Consider the following 21,878-nt stretch of genomic DNA (forward strand, 5'->3'; position numbering starts at 1 on the left):
AAACATACTTAAAACAAATCACTAGACACCAGAACACCCACAATCATTCAATACATCCCTTCATTCGTTCCCTCATTCAATCAAACCCATTCAACCCACAAATCACAGATCCTCCTGACATGGTAGGGCCATACCAAGCTACTCAAATTTGAAGATGGCCACAAACCAGGGAGGCCTACTACAAAGTTAAACAACCAAAAAATCAAAAAATCACACAACAATCTTACAATGGCGCAAACCTAACTAAAGGTATCACAATGTACAATGTCCATAAATTATTTACAGTGCACAAGTGGACAAGCCTAATTAACGACTAGGTTTGTTTGAGAATAACAAACAGAAAAGAAGGGGTCGACGCGTTTCGAACCCAACAAATTCTAGGGTTCTCATCAAGACCACAGAATCTACAATAAAGAGAGAGACAAAAATTATCTTATTAAGTTTGGAGCAATTACATCTAATGGGTCAAGAGAACACCAACTCCGGGCGTGCCAACTTCCTGAATCATGCGGCAGAGTGAATCTGCTGTATCACAGAAGCATAAATGAAGAGGTGTCTAAAGGAAGTCAAATTAACAAAAAAGACAGACTTACAAAACATTGCTCTTACACAAAAACCGTTCTCTCTAGTCACACTGTAAGGAAGTTAGAAGGACTTACAGTGAGGTGTCTCCAGTTAGTCTACACAAAAGTTTGAATTGCATTGCCTGTCAAACAAAGACCAATGTCATAGTCCAGTCAAACAGGCTTGAACCTCCAATCATCAAAGCACATACTAAATGCGAAGAATCACCTTGTTACTGCAAGATCCCGAGTGTTTTAGGCGCTCCTCGTTTTACTGTGAGCAAATTAATGTTAAACCCTAAGCTGGAAAAGGATGGAAGCATAGCGATGTTTCAGGTCTTCGGTATATATTACGTCCTTTTAAATTCGTTGTATAGTCTGTCGTAGCGCTAAAATCACCTGCAATAGCCAGTTTCAGGGGAAAACCGTCCAAGCGCCTCACTCGGCTTCAGCGTGTGTCGCGGAGTGTCGCAAAGTCTTCTGGGATATCATGCACCGAAGGGAAATTTAGTTTTAAAGCAGCCCCACTTTAGTGGCAACCTCAATGCCGTCCATGCAGCGGCATGCCTATCTCATCAAAACGACTTCTGCATAAATCGAGCAGCCTGTATTGACTTCCATAGTCCTGACTACGAGACGTCAGTCATATATCCTATAAACGACTTATACGAGGCACCGAACGCGTTCATTATGTAAATTAATGCATATCCGAATGCGTTCATTATGTAAAACAATGGCAATTCCCGCCTGCTGTTTTTTTTCCACATATTCTTCACGCACGAGCTATGGAGTAAGGGGCCCCAGGCTGGTTACATGCAGAAATGTGTCTACATGCATGTACACAAGTGTAAGGGCTGTGCCGGGGAGATTCCTGGTGTGCGCAGCCCAAGAGCAGCTACAAATTGAATGGTGTGGCAGGAATTATGCAGAGCTGGGTGGTGACATGGAATAGGCTTTTTACAATGGGAAGAAGCATGTAAGGGAAAGTCAGTGTGCTTTACTGTTTTCACTGAAAGACCTCGTCATCATTATTCCCCTATGAGGATGGAAACCATTTGGGATAGTTTCACTTCCCTAGGGCCTACAAATTTCAGACATGCACTACAGTCCACTGTAACTTAAGTGAGAAGAAGTATTCTGCAGAGTCCAAAGTCATATCTGTACTGCTTTTGGGTCATCCATAAATGTCATCGTTCTCTGAGTCAGCTCATAACCAGAGCCTGTTTGGGGCTGACCCTGCCAGGCTGGACTAATGTCTTCCTCCCCTAGCTGTAGCATCAGAGGCCTAGCCCTTCACGACAAGCATTTCCATGGGAGAAGGCCTCCTCTCCAAGAAGAGAAGATGGGTGGAGCTACAGGTTAATCCATCAGCTGCTGTCACCTGGTGCCAGGCACCAAGCTGCTCTGGAGAGAAGGCAGACAGGGGGAAGGTGCTTTTTAGAGGCCATGTGGCATGAGACCCCTAGATGATGCCATTTTGAACAAACCCAGAGGCCTGGGCAGGAAGGAGGGAGCAGAAGCAGCAGAGAGGTGAAGCGTCGCTGTTTGATAGGGCAAACAGAGACTTCCTGCCAGCCTCCTCCAAATTTTTTTAAAAAAAATTGCAGAGGAAGAGGAGCTCTCTCTGGGGTGTGGTCTGCTGAGGAAAACTGGTGCTGGAGACTGGCGCCATGGGCAGCTGGAAGGAAGAACCTACAGAATGGCCCAGGACCCTGACGCGCGCCACAAGGGAAGACCAGGACCAGTTAGCAGGAGCCTGGGCCTCTGCGCAAGGAGGAGAGAGGCCCAGGAGGAGTGTTAGGTGAAAGACTGGTGCAGGGAGCCAGGGAAGACAGCTCCTTGCTGAGTTCACCCTCCTAGAGACCAAGAGGGCGAAGGAAAGTGCTCCCAGTGGCTGGGAAGCACCACCAGGAGCAAGGAGAGGCGAGAATGGAGCCGATGGTTCGCCTGGGGGCGGAGATATGCCCCCAGAAGGTAGGTGGCCTGTGACCTTTGACCTCTGCCAGAACTGAAGACAAAGCATGTGGGGCTCCGCCTCCGGGCCAAGATGGGCCCCATGGGGTGGGCCAGGTCCCGGGAGCTGCCCCAGGAAGAAGTAAAGCCAGGGAGCGCCATCGCGCTCCCCGTGAACATGCCCAAAAAGGGTGCCAGGAGCCCACCCTGGCCCCCTGTGACGTCAGGGGAGGGAGAGTGATGCCCTTCCCCTTCGAAGAAAAGCTCGGGCCTTTGACCCCAACTCCGGGCCCCGGTGATGTCGCTGAAGACGAGGGGGTGTGCCATCGCGCAACCCCCCTCGCGAGTCGAAGATAAGCCGGAGACTGCCATCATGCTCCCTGTGAAGACTCCTCAGGGGACCCAACTCCGGGCCATGAGCAAGAAGCTAAGTCAGAGAGCGCCGTCGCGCTCCCCGTGAAGAATTGGTCTGGAGCCCGAGACCCCCTATCCGGGCCCGGACTTGAAGGCAGAGGAGGGGGGGAGTGCCGTCGCACTCCCCACGGCAGCGGGAAGGCGGGGGGAGTGCCGTTGCACTCCCCCGAAGACCCGCCAGGCGGGAGGCTGCCTTGTGTCTGCCCGCAGGAGTGAGCATACCAGAAGAGAGGGGCCGGCTCCCGCGGCAGCACGCAAGGGTGCTGGCCAATTGGAGAGCCAGCGGGAGCCACCGGGGGAGGGCTCCCCGAGTGGCTCTCCATCGAGTATGCAGTGTGTTGTTCCCGGGTGGGACCGGGACCCCGAGGAGCTAGGAGAAGGTAGGAGCAGCCAGCGGTGGGCTCTCCGAGCTGCCATCACTAACCTGGGGGTCCGGGTGGGACCCGGCCCCCCCACTGACGTCTGGAGATGCAGCGTGAGGCCGCCGGGGCAGCGCGGCTCTCCCTGAGCAGCATGAGAGCTGCTGCTATAATATGCATCGGCTGAGCACGAATAGCACCATAATGCCTTGCAAGGCAAGCGGGAAGTGACTGGTTTTGGTGCCTGGTGGCCCCCAGAGGAGGGGGGTCACCCCCATTTGCTGAAAGAGGTGCAGGGGAAGCTGCAGGAGCAAAGCAGCCTCCCCCAGCATGAAGAGACAAGTCCCCCCTAAGTCTCTGGGGGACTCCAAGGAAATAAGCCCTCAAAGGCTCATCAGTCTGAGTCTGAGCATCCTGGGGCCAAAACATTTCTTCTGCAGCTGGTGGTGCATTAGGGACTGCCTCTAGGGTGGAGGGCTTTGCTGGGGATGTCTGGAAAAGAGCCTCCCTGGAGGTGAAGAGGTGCAATGCCACAAAAAGTGCATTTACCAATGGTATTTCTATGGTGGGACTGAAAGTACCTGTGTAAGGTGAAATCATAAGCCAAGTGGGGTTATGTTGCAACACATTCCTGCTAGGGTGTCTGGCTGTATATGCTTAATCCTGTGAATTTAACTGTGATACCTTTTAGGGGCTTTACTTGCAATGCTTTTCAACTGTTATCAGCTATGCTGAGTACCTCATTTAAAGTGATTTCTTTGTTAAAGTGTATTTTTGCTACTGCGTTAGGTGAAGAGCAACCCAGACTGCTAGCCCCTAAGATGTGGAGGTGTATACTGTATGGTCAGTATAAGATGCTCAGTCAGGGTTATGTATCTCCAGGGCAGGTGTACCTATTTTTAATGCTTGTTGAGATGATGGGGTGAGTCGCCACTGGGATGGTGCCAGTGCGCAGGGCCCTCGCTCCAGGTTGTGTCAACCCACTGCATTAGGGGGGCAAGATGATGTGTATACATGAGAGTGGTGGTACTAGACCCCACCCCCCATGCGGGAGGGGTGGAGATGTTATGCAATGTCACAAAGTAATTCCAACAGCTTATGTATATTTGTAAATTGCTGCATAGTATTGAGTTGTGGGTGTGTTTAATAAATGTACTCTTTCTTTTATAAAGTAAAGTACAAACTGGACAATCAATTATTGTGTTGCTGCGTACTGGTAAATGGCGATTACTAGCCTACACCACCTCCCTTGAGTAAGACTTTGACTGCTCTGCAACGCTACCCGCTGAGAGTCAAGCACTACAATAGGGTGTTTGGTTCCTAGTGAAAGACAAATGTGACATGTTATTTGTGCAGGCCTCACAGATACTGCCTCGTTTTCCAACAGTAAGAAACAGGAAATAGACTGTACCTTGTTGTTTCATGTTGCATTTAAGATTCTGCCTCATTCTGCCCGCTTGTGTAAGCTTTGGCGCTCATCTTAGCTACCTTGAGAGACTCAACTGTATGAAGGGAGTAACTTGGATATCCCATCAGAGTGCAATGGGCCCTGGGACAGAATTGGTAAACACTGACTGCTCCACGACCCAAAGAAAGGGCCTCACACAGACCGCAGGGCAACAGGGTAGATGTAGGTAGAGAGGAAGAGGAGAGAACAGAAGGAAAGCAAAAGATGGGAAAGCTGTATTGGTAGGGGAGATGCAGGAACAAGTAGAAGAGACAGAAAAAATTAGGAAAGAGGAGACAGAGAGAGAGAGAGAGAGAGAGAGAGAGAGAGAAGTGGACCATATGAATAGAGGAGGTGGAAGAAAGAGATCATAAGAAAAGAAAAGAAAGGCGTAATGGAAGAGTGAAAAGAAGGAACAAGGAAAATAGGAATGAGAAAGAAGTGAGAGCAGGGCTTTAAGTGGGCTGGGTCCTGTCGGTGCTCAGCACTGGCAGTTCTAAAAAGCAGGTGCTAAGACGGGTTCCTATCGGGCTCTCCATTTTTGCCCTCACCATCAAGGTGAAAAATAAATCTTAATTCCGCAGCAATAGCACCCTTCACTGCCTTTGATGTAACTTCAACTTCATAGTTCTTTCAGTCTCATCTTTTTAGAACATGAACATGTTCAATAGTCTATACAAGGAAGACATAGTTGTTGTTTATTTATCTTATGTAGCTAACAATTATTGGCAAAGCCAATACTTCTGGCTGGTTGTAGGTGTAATGTTACTCATTGTATTATATCTCTGGATGCAATAAAAGAAGCAGCAAAATACCAGTTGGGCGGCACACTATGCTAAGCACAGATTTTTAGCGTAAATGTTTTTAAGCCACACCCTTAACTGCATCGGCCACGCCACTTTGAGAGACCCCCTAGTTTTTTCATCCCACTTAAAGACCTGAGTGAGAGGAGATGAAAATCAAAACATTAAATGTCCTTTATCAGCAGACCCCATGGCCAACCCTAGTCACCAACGCTCGCCTGTGCCTCACCTGGTTCTGCACCACAGCCCGTAGTATCCAGCAGTGCAAGGGTCTGTGCAGCTTGTGCCCTGAAAGCCCACTTCACACTCGCAGTGCCCATTGGCGGGGCTGCATTTGCCATGCAAGCAGTCACATCGTTGCTCACAATTGGGCCCCCACCAACCATCCTGGCACTCGCATTTGCCAGAGCTTTGGGCACAGGGAGATTGGTTGCAGATGCACCGGAAGCTGCACCGCAGACCCCACCACCCGTAGGCACAGATGCAGTGCCCAGTGGCAGAGTGGCAGCGTGGGCTGTTTGGGTTGCACTGGCACTGTTTCTTGCAGGTAGAAGACCACCATCCAGGGTCACACTGGCAGGATCCAGTAAGTGGGTTGCATTTCCCTTGGGGTCCACACTGGCACGCGAACTGGCAGAGGGGCCCCCAGCGGTTGTGATTGCAGGTGCATTGGCCGGTGGCAGGGTCACACTTCCCATTTGGGTGGCACATACAAACCTCTTTGCAGTCTGAACCCCAGTACTGACTGGGACAATCTGTGAAGGAGAAGAGAGAGAGGGTGGGTATTATATTACAGGAATCTCAAAGTTGTTACATTGACAGTGATACCCAAAAAAAATGGCAACCGATACATGCCCCCTTATGGCAACACTCCTGGCCAGAAAACTCTGTTACCAAGAACATACGAAAGAGCGGATTCTCCATCCCCACTTCTAGAAATCAAATCGCCCTAGCTGGGGATCTCAGATCAGAGGTCACCCAAGCAGTGAGCCTGGGTCCAGGGGCGTGTTTAGGGCATCCCTTCCTAATACCGAATCGCTGTGGTATGTAGGAATGGTTTGCGGCCGAATTACAGTTGTGAATGTTAAAAGAAATATTTTTTTTAAGCACTGAGTGGTCCATGGGGCCTCAGCCAACTCCTAAAAAATTCAACGTAAACGTTTAATTTTTTTTGTTGCAATGCATCCCGTTTTGCTTTAAGGAAAATGGTCTGAATTTAAATAGAATTTTTTTTTTAAAAGATTGCTTTCTTACAAAGCTGTCACAGACATGATGGTCTGCTGACCCCAGCAGGTTCCTGTGATGGCTGCAATTCTTAATAGGCCGCAAATTGCAACCTACCTAATATTCATGAGGTAAGCCAATTGCGACCCCATTAGGAATTTCTAAATTTTACTCAATGGGTTTCATACATTAGGAATTGCAGTTTTTAATTGTGATTCGCAAAGAATTGCAATTTCAAAATGTTGTACATATGACCCTTAGGGGCAGATTTACGTTAACTGGCGCATCCCCAGGGATGCGCCAGTTAATGTGCGCCACAGTGCGCCACAGCTCCGCCACCCATGGTGCACCGCATTTACAATGCGGCCCACCATGGTGCAAGGCAGGGAAGATGCGTGACGCATCTTTCGGTGTACGGGCGGCGCATTGCTGGAGTCATGTCGCAAGTGCGACATGACTCCTGCAATGCACAGGGGCCAGCCCTACATGCATGGTGCATCACCCTTACGCCTGCTTCAAGCAGGCGTAAGGAATTGACATAGAAAGTGACTCAGTGAAATCTTGTAGATTTCACTGAGCCACTTTCCAGGGGCATTCCTGCGACGGAACGCCCCCCCCCCCCTGCACCGGAACGCCTACATGAAACCTGACGCAGGTTTCATGTGGCGCAGGGCCTAACACCGTGACGCATCTCCATAGATGCGTCACGTTGTAAATGCCTCGTAGGGATGCGCCACGTTTACGCCGCCTTGCGTGACGCAACAGCGGCGTAAACGTGGCGCAAGGGCCTCATAAATCTGCCCCTTAGTTTATCAATTTATTGGCCTTGTGAAGGTAAAAGGCTCAGTTGGCTTTGCTGATATGCGCACTCACATGACACATCAAATCACTTGTTAAGTGCCAGTGAGACATCATTCATTTAGGTGCTCCAAATTTGTCGGACAGTGAAAATGAGGCAGCACAAGCACATTGCTCACCCAGTGTGGTGGATCGGTGTAGTTGTGTGGCATTGCAATTTGTGTCTTGGATGTGACAACATAAACCTATTCTCACGTGATTCCTCCTCTTGGAGACCCTTGGTTAAACAACATGGGTGTTTAAATGAGTAGCTGCAATTTCTCAATTTGTAGCTGCTTTTATTATTAATAAACAGAATACAAAAACAAAAAAAAACAACATGGGTGTTTAAGAGCACACAGCAGTGGTGGTCGGCATGGCTCACTAGTGGCGGGGGGTGGGGGTGTGGGGGGAGGGTGCGCAATATAAAAAAATGTTTTAAAATAAACTTACCTTGCCGCCAGGTCTCGCGTCTCTGCTCCTGCTCTCCTCATCAAACGTGAGGAACAGGAATCACAGCCAGGCCCCACTGACCAATCACAACACTGCAATGCACAATTGTGATTGGTAAACACCCAGGCTCCCCTGACCACTCAAAACGCTGCAATGCAGCATTGTGATTGGTCTGAGCGTCCTGGTTCGACGCTCAGCCAGGGAATGGGGGGCCTGGGTATGTTCACCAAGCAGGCTGTAATGCAGCCATCATGGAGACCAGGGAAAGTCTGTTTTGGGCGGCCCGAGAGGGCCGGTATTGCATAGTCATCCTGTGCCCTGGGCACCCTCCCCCCCCCCAACTTTTTGCTGACTGGAACTGGTGATAACTGACTCTGACTGACCCTGGGCTCTGTTTAACCAGGACCAGGACCAGTGCCAAGCTAAAAGGAACACATTAGAACACAGTTAAGACACCCAACATACACTAGGGTACACTTTAGTATGGTGGGGTTACCCATGTAGTTGGTATGACCTACCACCTAAGCCCCTAGTATGTAATAGGGCAGGGGATTGAAACTACCTAGAAGTCTCCAGTATCCTGGTGCATGGCAGTTTAGAGGCCAGCAGATTCTCTGCACCAGCATGTGTGCAGTGCTGAAGCCTGAGGTCAGTTTACAAGCTGCACTGGTGGCCAGGACAGCTTTTAAACCTTAAATTGTGCCCAAACTCGACTTTGGGGGTATGGGCCCTTAAAAATAAAAAAACCTACCATGTTTTTGCATATTAGGAACCCCCAGGGTCACCCCTAGGTATCCCAGGGGTGGGGGTCAGTTATCTATAAGGTACGCCCTTATAAAATTAGTTTTTATATGGCTGGGTAAAGTGAAATTTTACATTTCACTCCCCACATTGTATTAAAGAGCTGCTCAAATTCGACTTTGATGCTAGAAGAACTGGGTATGGAAAATCTGCATGATTTCTGCAGATTCCGAACCCCTGAAGTCTCCCCTAGTTGCACAGGGGATGGGGGTCCTGTAGAAATTAGGGAAATACTTATAAAATATGGTTTTATAAGCCCTGGTGCTAGAAAAGTGGCCCAAGTAATTTTTCCCAATTGGGGGCGTGGCTTGGGCGCCAGACGGGATGGCCGTGTGAGCGTGTAGCTCCGCGCCGAGTCCCGCAATAATCCTGTGGATTTGGCCTTTTGTGCCCCTGGAGGTACGATTTTGCTGCCTGAGGTGCTGCCAGTTCGGAGGAGAGAGTCTGGAACCCAGAGAGAGTCTGGAACCCAGCGAGACCCCGGGAGCAGCGCGCCGATCGGACTTCGGAGCTCGAAGTGACCGGGCTGCAGACAAAGGGAACATGGCGGCGCTCTGAGCTCGGGAGACTTAGGAGCTGCAATCACGGACGGCGTTGAGGTCTCGGAGCCTGATTGAGGGAGCGACTGGAGAGGGGACCCGAGGCTGGGACCACTGGAGCCGGCGTGGTACGGCGGAGGCGTTGAACACCCACGATCCGGTGAGAGCAGAGCCCATCCCCCCTCCCGCTTCCCGACGAAGGAGCTTGGTGACTGACTGATTACTCCTGGGCAGCGGTGGCCGCTCACCCGGGGAGCTGGTTGGGCTTTGGCGGGGGGGGCCGCGAGGAGAGTGGGGCTCAGTTACTCGAATGAGAGCCGCTGGGGCCGGTCGGCTGACAGCGTCACAGCAGCGTGAATGAACCCGGACCCGTGCTCCTCCGGCCGCCGCATGCCCCTATGAGTGGCTGAGCAACTGGAGCTGGTTGAGACATTTTGTGTACCGCGGGGCCGGGGGCGAGGGTCACCCGCCTGGAATTCTCGAGGCATAATCAAGGCGGCACAGTGAACTGTGAGCTGGGAAGGCTGCCTTAGAGACTGCGGTGTGCTGGTTCGGACAGCGAACGCGGTCGGCCCTGGACAGCACCCGCCTGCCCTTTTGAAGGTGTGCTGGGGGTTTGCTGCCTTGGACCTTGGGGCTCCTGGAGGTGCTGTGGTAGTGCTGGTGCCCTATGCAGCGCACGGCCGCGGATCAGTGATAGAAGGCTGGGAACAGGAGGGTGCTCGAGGGTGCTGTGAGGGCAGACTGAACCCGAGATGGTGAATATTGACCCTTGGATACTCTACCACTGAGCGACGTGGAGAGGTGCCGGGGACCGAAGGGCCTGCAGAGTGAGCACGGTGAACTGGAGTGGCCCATAGCAGCGGCCCGAGTGGCGCACTTTCCACAGTTGAGATGGCCGCTCTGGGTGATGGCTTAAACGCACCACAGGGGCGGGAAGGCGCGACTGCTCTAGTCCAAGATGGCGGCACTCAACCCGCTTCGGAGGCTTCGCCGCAAGAACAGAGGCTGAACCAGCGCCTTGACACCATCCTGGAGGCGATCACCGCGACAAAGGAGTCGCTGCATCAGGACATTGCGCAGGTCGCGATGGGGCTGGGCCTACTGAGGGCGGACCACGCTAAGCTCTCTGATAGAGTAAAAACGAATGAACAACTGCTTCAAGACCTGAAACCAGCGGTGGTCACCGCAGAACATAAACTGACGGATATCCTCGGCCATCTGGCGATTCTGGAGCGACGAGCGGAGGATGCGGAAAGTCGTAACCGGAGGAATAACGTGCGGGTAGTGGGTCTTCCGGAAAAAATTGAGAAAGGGGACACGGTGTCCTATATGGAGAACTGGTTTAAAACGGTTGTGGCGCCGGAGGGATTGTCTCCCTTCTTCTCCCTAGAAAGAGCGCACAGGGTCCCTGCCAAACCGCCAAATAAGGACCGCGATTTGTTGATACAGAGAGCACGATCCCAAGGCCCCTTCCAGGTGGACAACAACAAAGTAACGGTCTTCCCGGATTACACGCAGGACGTTCAGAAAAGCAGAGCATCCTTCTTGTCGGTGAAAAAGGAACTGAGGGAGGAGGGGATTCAATACTCTTTGCTCTTTCCTGCCAAACTGAGAGTGATCCTTGATGTCAGGACCCACTTCTTTCAGACTCCTGACGAGGCATGGTCGTGGCTTGAACTGTATCGTGCAGGGACGGATCGTGCGCACAAAAGCGGAAGGTAACGGCAGAAGCCGGTCAGAGTCAGAAAGTCACAGCGCATCCGCTCCCGGAAAAAGCTCAAAAGGGCCGAGCGGGAAGCACAAATGCCAGCTGACCGGAGGGGAGCGCTGGCTGCAACGGCGACCATTACAGGTTCACAGCAGGAGAAAACATCCGTAGGATCGGAATTGGAGGATGAGGGAGAGAAATCCGGAGGCGACGAATCAGACATCGGGAATGCGAGGGGACCGGCGGTCACACCACAAACTGCGGATGGCTTGTTTAATGAGTGAGGCTTGAGAACTTTGAACGATCCCGAGGTAGCTGTTGGTACAGTCTCTCCAGATCTTTATTGGACTACCAGGTATGGGGTTGTACAAGCAGTATGGGACCGTGGGCGCGGGGCGGGCGCTCTGCCCACCCTGGATCGGCGCTCCATCGACCCCTTGAGGCCCTTAAGGCCTTCTGTGGTGAAGACCACAGGTTAGAATAATGTGTGGGGTGTTGAAGTTTTGGAACGGGGCTGAAGCTGGGTTATTAGGTCCTGTCCTGGGGAGAGGGGGTTGGGGAGTTGTGGGATATGTTTTGAAGGGGGGATGCAATTGAGGCAATGCGGGGGACATTTATTGGCTAGAGCCACTGTGCGGGAAAGTACTTCATGGGGACGTTACCTATTTTGAAATGTGTTACATGGAATGTCCGGGGTATTCACACGATGGTGAAACGTCACAAGGTGCATGCCTATTTGGTGAGGAGGGGCGTACAGATTGCAATGCTTCAGGAAACTCATCTGACCAAGGAAGAGTGTGGGGCTTTACAGAAGAGGTGAAGGGGTCAGGTCTTTGGTACGACATACTCAGCATTTGCCAGAGGGGTGCTAATATGGATACGGGCAGGTACGCCATTCCAGGCAACGAGTCAGAGGGTAGATCCGGAGGGTAGATATGTAGCGGTTGAGGGGCGACTCTATGGCAGGGAAGTGGTCCTGTGTAATATATATGCCCCCAACTCCGATCAGGCTCTTTTCTTTGAGGGTTTAACGCGTTCACTGGCCAATTTTTTGGCAGGCCCTATCTTATTGGCGGGAGATTTTAATTCAATATCTGATGTGCAGCTGGATAGGTCGCACCCGCCACTGGTAGACTCCCCGGTGCGCAGGCTAGCAGCCCACAGGAAGGAATGGCAGGAGAGGTGGGGATTGGTGGATGTGTGGAGGGAACAGCACCCGGAGATCAGGGATTACTCCTACTTTTCCACACTCCACGACTTACATGTGAGACTGGACTCGGTGTTGTGTAGTGGACCCTTGGCGGCTGGGGTGACTCATTCTGAATATTTGACTAGGACCATTTCGGATCATAACCCCTTGCTGATCTCGATGCAGTGACAACGGGTGAGATCGGCGGTTCCATCCTGGCGACTGCGCCCGGATACACTGGAAGATGTGGTATTTAGCGACACGGTCCGACAGGGCATTGACAGCTACTTTGAGGAAAACGGAGGCACTGCCACGACCAGGTCGATAGAATGGGATGCGATGAAAGTGGTGGTGAGAGGGGTATGCATGGGTAGGTTTCTGAATGCGAGAAAGACAGTTTTAAATGACCTTACGAAAGAGGAAGAGGCGTTGAGGGGGTTAGAGCAGCGAAGGCCTGAGCGACCGGACTTACAGGAGCAACTGCTGCAGGCTAAAGAGGTGGTGGCGACCGAGACGGAACGGCTGCGGTGCTATGATTATAAGTTGTATGTTGTCAAGGTACGTGAGGAGCGAGATAAAGTGGGCACGCTTCTTGCCAATCCGGAGCCTAGGGGGTGCCCGGTCCTGAGTATAAGACGAGGGGATGGGGAAGTGGTCTACTCTCAATCAGCGGTCCTAGCGCGCTTTCAGTCCTATTACATGGGACTGTATGAATGCCACCTAGAGGCGGAGATCTCAGAGATAGGCGAATACTTAGATCCGATCCCACTACTGGTGATGGAAAGTGAAGAGGCAATAGAACTGGGGGGACCCATCACGTTAGCAGAGATAAGGGGGGCAATTAAACATATGGCACCGAACAAAACCCCAGGGGTGGACGGGTTACCGATAGAATTTTATGACAAATTTGTTGATACACTGGCGCCCATACTACTGACGGTGTACGCGGAAGCAAAACAAGTGGGGTGCTTGCCTGAATCCATGAGGGAGGCACTAGTGGTGCCGCTGCTGAAGCCGGGCAGAGATGCGCTGGATGTGACGTCTTACCGACCATTGTCTATGCTAACGGTGGACTACAAGATCTTGAGTCGCATTCTGGCTACCAGGCTACTGCCGCACATGACCACTCTGGTGCATAGGGATCAGGCGGGATTTATCCCAACTAGGAGCACTTCGATGAACATACGTCGTCTGATCCGAGTAATAGATGGCGCTGAAGCATCGGCTCTTGATCCCGTGGTATTGGCAGTTGATATCGAAAAGGCCTTCGATAGCCTCGGATGGGAATACCTGGATGGGGTGCTGTTGAAGTTTGGGGTCGGGGAGGGCTTTCGGAGATGGACGAGGGTGCTTTATTCATCGGCAAAGGCGCGAGTACGATTGGGGCCTATTGTATCTTCGGCTTATCCGGTTTGTAGGGGAACGAGACAGGGCTGCTCACTGTCCCCTCTGTTGTTTGCTTTGGCGATGGAGCCATTGGCGGCACAGGCACGATCAGGCGCCTTGTACAACGGGATAGCACAAGGGCCAGAGTCGCATTTTATATCTCTCTACGCCGATGATCTGTTATTGTATCTGGCGGATCCTGGGCGGTCACTAGAGGGTGCAGTGGACATGCTGGGTAGATTCGGGCGGCTGTCAGGCCTTAGGGTTAACTGGACTAAGACCTGTGTATTCCCATTGCGGAAGAGCATGCTCGGTCCACAGCTGACGAGAGAGGTGGTGTGGGAGCCCTCCTGCTTCACCTATTTGGGGGTGAGCATCTATCATGAGGCCGTGGACCTCTTGGAGGGGAACGTAGAGCGTTGTATTCGTGCGCTGAAGGATTGCATGAATTTCTGGGCCTCCCTCCCTCTGTCTGTGCTGGGTCGAGTGGCATTGTTGAATATGGTGGCACTCCCGCGACTACTCTATTATTTCCGAACGCTACCGGTGTGGCTCCCGCAGAGGATCTTTAAGGAACTGAAAACGTTGGTGACCGGCTTCCTCTGGAGCCACGGACGGTGCAGGGTGGCATTGGATACCCTGACTAGGCCCAAGCACGAAGGGGGGATAGCCGTTCCCGACTTTGAATTATATTATCTGGCGGCACAACTCCAGGTGTTAACACAGAATGTGGCCAGAGAATTCAGGGGTCCTGAACATGAACGGGGGACTGGCATCCAGAGGAGTGTATTGTCATATATAATTATGCAGCAGAAACTGGACATGAGGGAGCTCACAATAGAGGAAAGGACGATTAAATTATGTTGGAATAGGAGCTTAAAGAGAGCAAAAAGAAATCGGCCGTATGCACCGGAGATACCGCTGGGAATGCTGACCGCACTGCCTCACGGGGGCGATTGGTCCCAACTATTGACATGGGAGGAGCTGGGCTTGCAGGTGGTGGGGGATCTCTATATCGATGGGACGCTAGTCCCATATCAGACGCTACAGGAGCAATTTGGCTTGCCGGGCGGAACCTTCCTACTACACGCGGCGGTGGTGGCAGCGATGCAGCGACATTGGAGGGGAGGGCTGGCAGAGCCGGAGGGGACAATGGCATGCCAATATGTGGTGATGGCAGCGGGCACCGTCAAAGCAGTGACTTGCCTCCATAATCGAATGCTGAACGAGGGACTGGCGCCCCTGCTGGCGCTAAAGTCGCGATGGGAGGCCAGCATAGGCAAGTCCATACCGGACATTATCTGGAGCCAGGTGTTGCGTCGGACGTGGAAGGGAACGAGGAACGCACGATTTCAACAGGTGCATTTTTTCATTGTTCATAGGGCATACTTGACCCCGGAGAGGTTGAGACGGCATTTCCAGGTGCACGACGCCTTGTGCCGAGATGCTTGGCACCAGAGGTGGATCTGGATCATCTACTGTGGGGATGCCCGAAGCTGGGGGTGTACTGGCCGGAAGTAGGGGCACTCCTGAATGCTGTAACGGATAGGGAGGTAGACTTTGATATGGCGGCGTGTATGCTCCTCTGGTTAAACTCATACCAAAAAGACAAAAATAACGAGTAAATGTATTGATCTGGGAATCATGCTGGCACAACGAGAGATAACTTGGCATTGGAAGTCTGTAGAAGGCCCATCAGTGAGGAGATGGATGAATGAGCTGTTGAAGTGGTCGGGCTGCGAGAGTGTGATCAGGATGCGACAGGTCACTAGGACTGGCAATGGGAAACGCCTGGAGCTGGCGAGGGCCTGGGAGATGGTGGTGCAAGCGCTGCGTGGTTATATGACGGACGATGAAGAGGGAGAGTAGAGATAGGACAGTACTCCATGTAGATTGAATGATTGAGTGTGGATCCTGATGGGTGACGTGCCTCGGCACTAGGACGGATTGTGGGTGCCCGCATTAGCAGCAGTTGAGGGGGGTAGGGGGGGGGGGTGTTTCTGAGGGAGGTAGTTCAGCACCGCGACATAGCTTAGTGGATCCAGATGGATCTGGAATGATGTGGACAGGAACTGTTGGAAACAACCCAGGGTGCAATCTGGGGCTTGATGGTGCAAGGGGGGGCGGGCTTACGGGGGGTAAAAGCAGATACTACACGATGCAACTGACCTGACGCCCGTGAAGGGAACACACTGAGGCATCTTTCGAGGAACGGAAATTTGGCGCGCCGCCCAGCCTCCGGGATGTGGGCTACATGGCTGTGTAGTGTATTTCTGTCACTTGAATCGTCGTGATGCCATAAGTGTAATGGTTGGTCTATTTTAAGGTCTTGTTTCTAATTCTGCAATAAAAATGTATTTTAAAAAAAAAAAGTCATTTTCCTCATTGCAAACCTCATGGCCCATAGGTTAACATGGTAGGAAGTTATTGATTAATAAATATTGATAATAGAGGACTAGCCGGACCATTCAAAGACTTTCAAGAATGGTAGTAGTAAATCAAACAATATGATATTGTTGAATTTCTCCTAAAGTGTACATACAAGAAGTTATGAGACTTTCTTGTTTGTAAGTCCAAATTCAGCCTTTCAGTGGTCTGCCCTGATTGGTCAGAGTTAAGTGGATTAGCCAGGCGCTTTGAAGAGGTGATAAAGAACCCCTCTGCTGGGAGGGGGGGGGGGGGAAGACAAAACCTGAGGTGAAACTTTTTAAAGTCCTGCAAGATTTACAACGACCAATGAGAGATGCAAACACCCGGACTGGAATCCGATTGGATGATTGCCATATACGAACTGGATCCTGTAGGCGGGGGGGGGGAAGACAAAACCTGAGGTGAGTCCTGCAAGATTACACTACACAACAACACCCACATACCGCCATGTATGACCTTCTAACACAATACTTAAAGTTCAAACCGAAACCTAAAAACCACCTCCTTCAGGAACTATATAAACCTCCTGCCGAAAACTAGAAGGACGGTTGGAGGGGAGGGCAACGCACATCCGTACAGACAGACAGACAGACACCCATCAGAATAGCCCATGCTTAAAGCTGGTTCAAGCCGGCAAGCCCCAGGTGTGCTGGGGAGAGTCTTATTCTACAGCCATTTACTTTCAGTGATAGAGCACCAGCACTTCTCGGTGTGAATGAGGTGCTGCTGCAACACACTCAGCACGACCCTCCATCTTCTCAGCTTCAAATGTCGTCACCATTACAATGAACGTCTTAGGGAGCACACTGTGTGTACCAAGGTGTCTTCTCACTAGATACACTGCCCCCTGTATAATGGCATATAAACATCAAGAACACGTTGAGTCCAGGACCTGGAGGGTTAGAGCAGGCCATTACTAAAGAACGCATTGTGGCAGGCTACAGTGTTTGCATTTCAGTAACGGTCCATAGTGACGAGGCTTTGAAGGGCGTTGGCAGACCCGTAGCGCGCTGCATTGGGGGATTGCCCGTTACAGTAGGAATCGCAACTCCTTCGCAGTGCGTTGTTTTCATTCACAGGGGGCAACTCAGAAGTGAAATGCGGACACCACAGATAGGGTGACCAACCGTCCGTAAATTTCACGGACAGTCCGTAATTTCGGCCGTCTGCCCGTTGTCCGTGAAGGATTCTTTAACGGATGCCATTTGTCTGTAATTTTAACCTCGGGCACCGGTCACACTACCCTAAAACCAGCACAGCTTCCACCCTCCTCCCTTCCTGACTCTGATGCAAAGTTCAGATACCCAGCATCATTGGAGAGGCACAGCGGGATGGCAACCCTCACACCTCCAGCCCTTGATGAGCTGTTAAGAGGTGCTTGAAGATGACCGAGAGGGAGGGGCGGCAGCTTCAGGAGCAGGGGCATCTATTCACATGCAAACAGCCCTGAATGCGCCATGTCTCTGCGATTTAGGAGGGCTTCACACATTCCATTTCTGCCCAGGGCCCCAAACATCCTAGAACCGGCCCGGATTACACTGCGCAGCACTGGTTCTCTTCACAGAGCTTAATACTGTCACTAAATTGTAAACAAACCTCGTTTCTTCAAACATGCAGTCTTAATGTAATAAAATTAAGAAATGGCACAATCGCACCCACACTGATTAACAAAGTATGGAGGACAATCAGTTAAATCAGTTCTCTTGGAGCATCTCCTGTAAGTACTGTACATCACAGTGGGGGATTGCAAAACTAACATTTTGGAAAGAGCCTGTCTTCTCGTTGTCTTGTCCAGGAGGGGGTGAGGAGCCCTACCCCACCCTGGAAGAGACCAAGAATATACTAGAATGCCCACCCCTGTGCCCACCCTGGAGGATCCTGTTCCCCCTCCTGTGATGGCTCCTGCTCCCCCCCCCACCTGCCCTCCGCCTGTGATTATTCCTGTCCCCCTCCTGTGGTGGATCCTGTCTCTGCCCTGGGTGGCTTCTGTCCCAGTCCTGGAATGGCTCATGCAGCGAGGGGGAAGTTCTTGATGGGCCTCTTGTCAAAAAGGCTAAGCTCAAAATTAATATGAAAAGGTGGGCGAGTGAGTAAGTGAAGGGATGAGTGGATGGCTGGATGAATTAGTGAAAGGGTGAATGGATGAATGAAAGATTGAATAGATGGATAATGAGAGAGGATGGATGGTTTGATGAGTGAGTGGAAGGATGGAAGAGAGAAACGGTAAATGGCTGGATGTATGGGTGGAAGGGTAGCTGGATGGGTAAAAGGGTGGATGGATGAGTGAAAGGATAGATGAGTGAAAAGGTGGATGATGAGTGAGTGGGTGGATGGATAAGTGAAATGATGGATGGATTGATGAATTGATAAATGCAATGGTGAAGGGATGGACGAATGAGTGAAAAGGTGGATGTAAGGATGGATGAGTGAGTGAAAGGGAGGGTAGATGGACAAAAGGATGAATAGATGAGTGGAAGGATAAATGGATGAGAGAAAGGATGGATGAGTGATAGGGTAAATGGATGGATTCATGAGTGGATTAGTAGATGGATGGGTGGGTGGATGGATGGAAGGAAGGATATCTAAGTGAAAGGGTCGATGGAGAGAGAAAGGGTGGATGGATGACTGATAGAGTGGAAGGGTGGAAGGATGAGTGACTTGGTGGATGGATGAGTAAGTGAAAGGATGGCTGGATGGGTGAAAGGGTAAATGGCTGGATGGATGAGTGAATTGATGGATGGGTAGAAGAGTGGATGGATGAGTGTACAGATAGATAGGGTGAAAGGGTGGATGGATGGATAATGGCTGGATGAGTGAAAGGATGGATGAGGGGACGGATGAGTGAAATGATAGATGGAAGGATACATGATGGATAGGTTTGCAAATTGTTGTTATATATATTTGGATATGGCTGGGCTTACTTCTATACTATTGTGCGACCTCTGATGTGTCTGAAAAACCTATCCAATTGTCCTGAGGTTTTGTCCTGAATTTTGACCTCCTGTCGTGAATTTGTGTCCTGAATTTCGACCCTTTGTCCTGAATTTTTACACTCACCGTCCTGAATTTGCACCAATGCCAGTTGGTCACCCTAACCACAGAAGATGTGAAGCAGCGCTCTGCTTAACAACGTGCGTCCGTGATCCAAATAAGTTAATCAAATTAACGCACCCCCTGCACTGACAGTTAGTTGTATGTGTAGTGTTGTCCTAGTACAACTCCCCTTTGCAAATTCACCCCAGCCAAGAGCACAAAGATGGCGAATGCAGGAAAACCCAAGAGTGTCTGAACCGAACGTACACAAAAAAATTGCTCAGGGTTTATTTCAGACAACATAAACTCGTACTCACAACGAAAGTTAAGAGCCCCTTTAGTCACTGAAGTGATTTACAGAGAAGTATTTCCTGCAATAAACAAAATGAAATATTTTGGCAGTGGCCGAGGCATTCTGGGGGAAGCCGGCAGAAACTATGTTGGCATTCATCTTAACTAGGAAAACATCAGGGCATCCAGGGTGACCCGAAACGGAGCAGAGCCATTGTACAGGGAATGTCGTAAATCTGACTCGGGCTGTATGTACCTCTCAAAGGCAAAAGCGGCCTCTTTCAGGCGACTTTGAAGTACAAGCACTGGCGTTGCCAATAGGTCTCGCAGTAGGAAAGTTGGAGCTATTGGTTTTGTAAATGACAAAGCCCTTTATGTTTTTAAAATGAAAAAAAAATAAAAGGCATTGTTATTTGCAATTGTAATAGCTCCAACTTTCCTACTGCGAGACCTATTGGCAACGCCAGTGCTTGTTGTTTTCTTTCATTGTCTCTATGTTGTTGCCTTTATGGTGTCTAGTTTGTACTTTTGTAATTTATGTTACTGGGTCTTGAAGCTTGGCTTATGGTACTATAATTGAACATTATAAATAAAACGAAACTAAAATCTGAACCATTTGTTGCCTTGACTCTGAAGAACCGACGCCAGCAGGGTGAACGTGACACAACGCACTGCTGTGAACATGGAACCGACAGGTTTCTGCAGATGTGACTCAACCCTCTGAGCTGCCTTGCCATCTAAAAGGTTAATGTTCTCATAAATTCCTGCCAAAGAGAAGACCCCCTGTGGAGTTTTTGACATTTTAAATGTAAAAGATATTGACTGAAAGAGTAGGCAAATAAGTGGCCTCCCTACTGTGCCTGGCCGAAGGTGAACCGCTTCTGGGCGCTACTGCGTGGATTAATGCTCTAAAAAGGTGACACAACTTCGGGACTGAAATCGTAAGTGCGAGGCTCATCACACCTGGTCAGTGTGCATCAGAACCGGTTCGATAAAGAACAGCGTTGTGCTGCGCCATGAACGACTATATTATGTTAATCAAAATTCAGCATGGCTCTGCGGACCTGTAGGGATTGTAGACGAGCAGAAAAAAATGCACGGAAGATGGTACTCCTCCAGTCCCCTCCAACCCCCATAAAAGGCCTATCTGCTGTTTGTTTTACACGCCATGATCATTCAACCCATGGCCTCTCAGCAGAGTCTACCCACGGTTGTAATCGGGAGCATCCGTCCTGTGATTACCATGCTGTCTCTTGGCAGTGATATCCCAGCGCCAAGAAGCCTTCTGGGTGCCATACGTCGCGTTTAACAAGTCGCTCTAAGATGAGATTCGCACTGCTCTCCACTGGGTCTGAGGATGTGAGCGGTCACTCGCTCACTAGACAAGGTGGCAAATGTTGACGGTTTGATTCGGTGGTGTATGTGACCTTTGAACTACAGCTCCTACACGCCCACCAAGGCGCTGCCTGCCCAGGGGGCACAAATAATACTGCCCCAGTCACAGAGACGGGGGCTGAGCCGCCTGTGGTGACTTGGGAGCGGGGGTCAGACGGCATGGTGTCAGAAGAGAATTATCAAAGATTATGTGATTGAATGTTTTCTAGATTCACAAACAAGGCGAGAGGGGCGTCTAAAAATATTAACAAAAAGAGTAAACACCTCAAGAAAAGGTGTGAGGAAATCGGGTGGGAAAAGAAAAGATTAAAAAAAAAATCTTCCCTTGTATAATTAACCATGTTGTCCTCTTTACCTCGAAAATGTCCTAAAGCGTTTTTTTTTTACGTCTGGACCTTTAAGCACTTTTCAAGTCCCCGTGCCAGGATGCACAAGGCAGGTTCGACATGATCTGGTTAATATACCTTACGTGTTTGCAGAGAGGCGCCGCGGCGCCCCGTGAGACCTCGGATGTACACAGCGATTCTGCGGAGCCGAGCCATTCTGCGCTTTCCAATCCTCACGGGCATGGCTCCGTCAACAAACGAGGTGCCTCTTACTTGGCCACATGAATATTCCTCACGGGCATGGCTCCGTCAACAAACGAGGTGCCTCTTACTGGCCACATGAATACTCTATAAGCCAAAGGCATATTACCCATTAAGAAAATACATAGCAGCATCACTGTAGCAAAGAATACTTTTCATGCGCACAATAATGCATCGCGTCGCTCTCTGTCTTTGCACATGCCCCCCCCCTAGTAAAACCCAACACCAAGGTCAAACTCCATGCACAGCTCCAGCTCACCTGCAAAGTGGGGTCGAGTCACAAAGGTCAGGAGAGGGGTGAGGGGATGAGTACGTTACACATGGTAAATTACGCATCTGAGCGTGCCTGGCGTAAGAAGTTTTCACGATACCGTGACTGGCACTCCCTTGAGGCTAGCTAAGGCAGCATCCTCGGCGCACCACCGCGTGGTGGCGCTATGCATGAAGAAAAGGCCTGAAAACT

At 50.6% G+C, this 21,878-nt stretch overlaps 1 protein-coding gene across 1 annotated transcript in view; it reads right to left on the reverse strand.

Annotated features, from left to right (window-relative positions):
* Positions 1 to 5,768: 5,768 nt before the first annotated feature.
* Positions 5,769 to 21,878, reverse strand: part of LOC147663422 (uncharacterized) — a gene marked incomplete at its 3' end in the record, with an annotated part of 72,517 nt that continues 56,407 nt past the window's right edge. The window contains exon 4 of the mRNA XM_086950469.1: positions 5,769 to 6,294. Within this exon, the coding sequence (XP_086806595.1) occupies positions 5,769 to 6,294 (526 nt within the window). The remainder of the gene's footprint in view (positions 6,295 to 21,878) is intronic.

This window comes from Lissotriton vulgaris, unplaced genomic scaffold (assembly GCF_964263255.1).
Source record: "Lissotriton vulgaris unplaced genomic scaffold, aLisVul1.2 SCAFFOLD_5715, whole genome shotgun sequence".
Classification (NCBI taxonomy): domain Eukaryota; kingdom Metazoa; phylum Chordata; class Amphibia; order Caudata; family Salamandridae; genus Lissotriton; species Lissotriton vulgaris.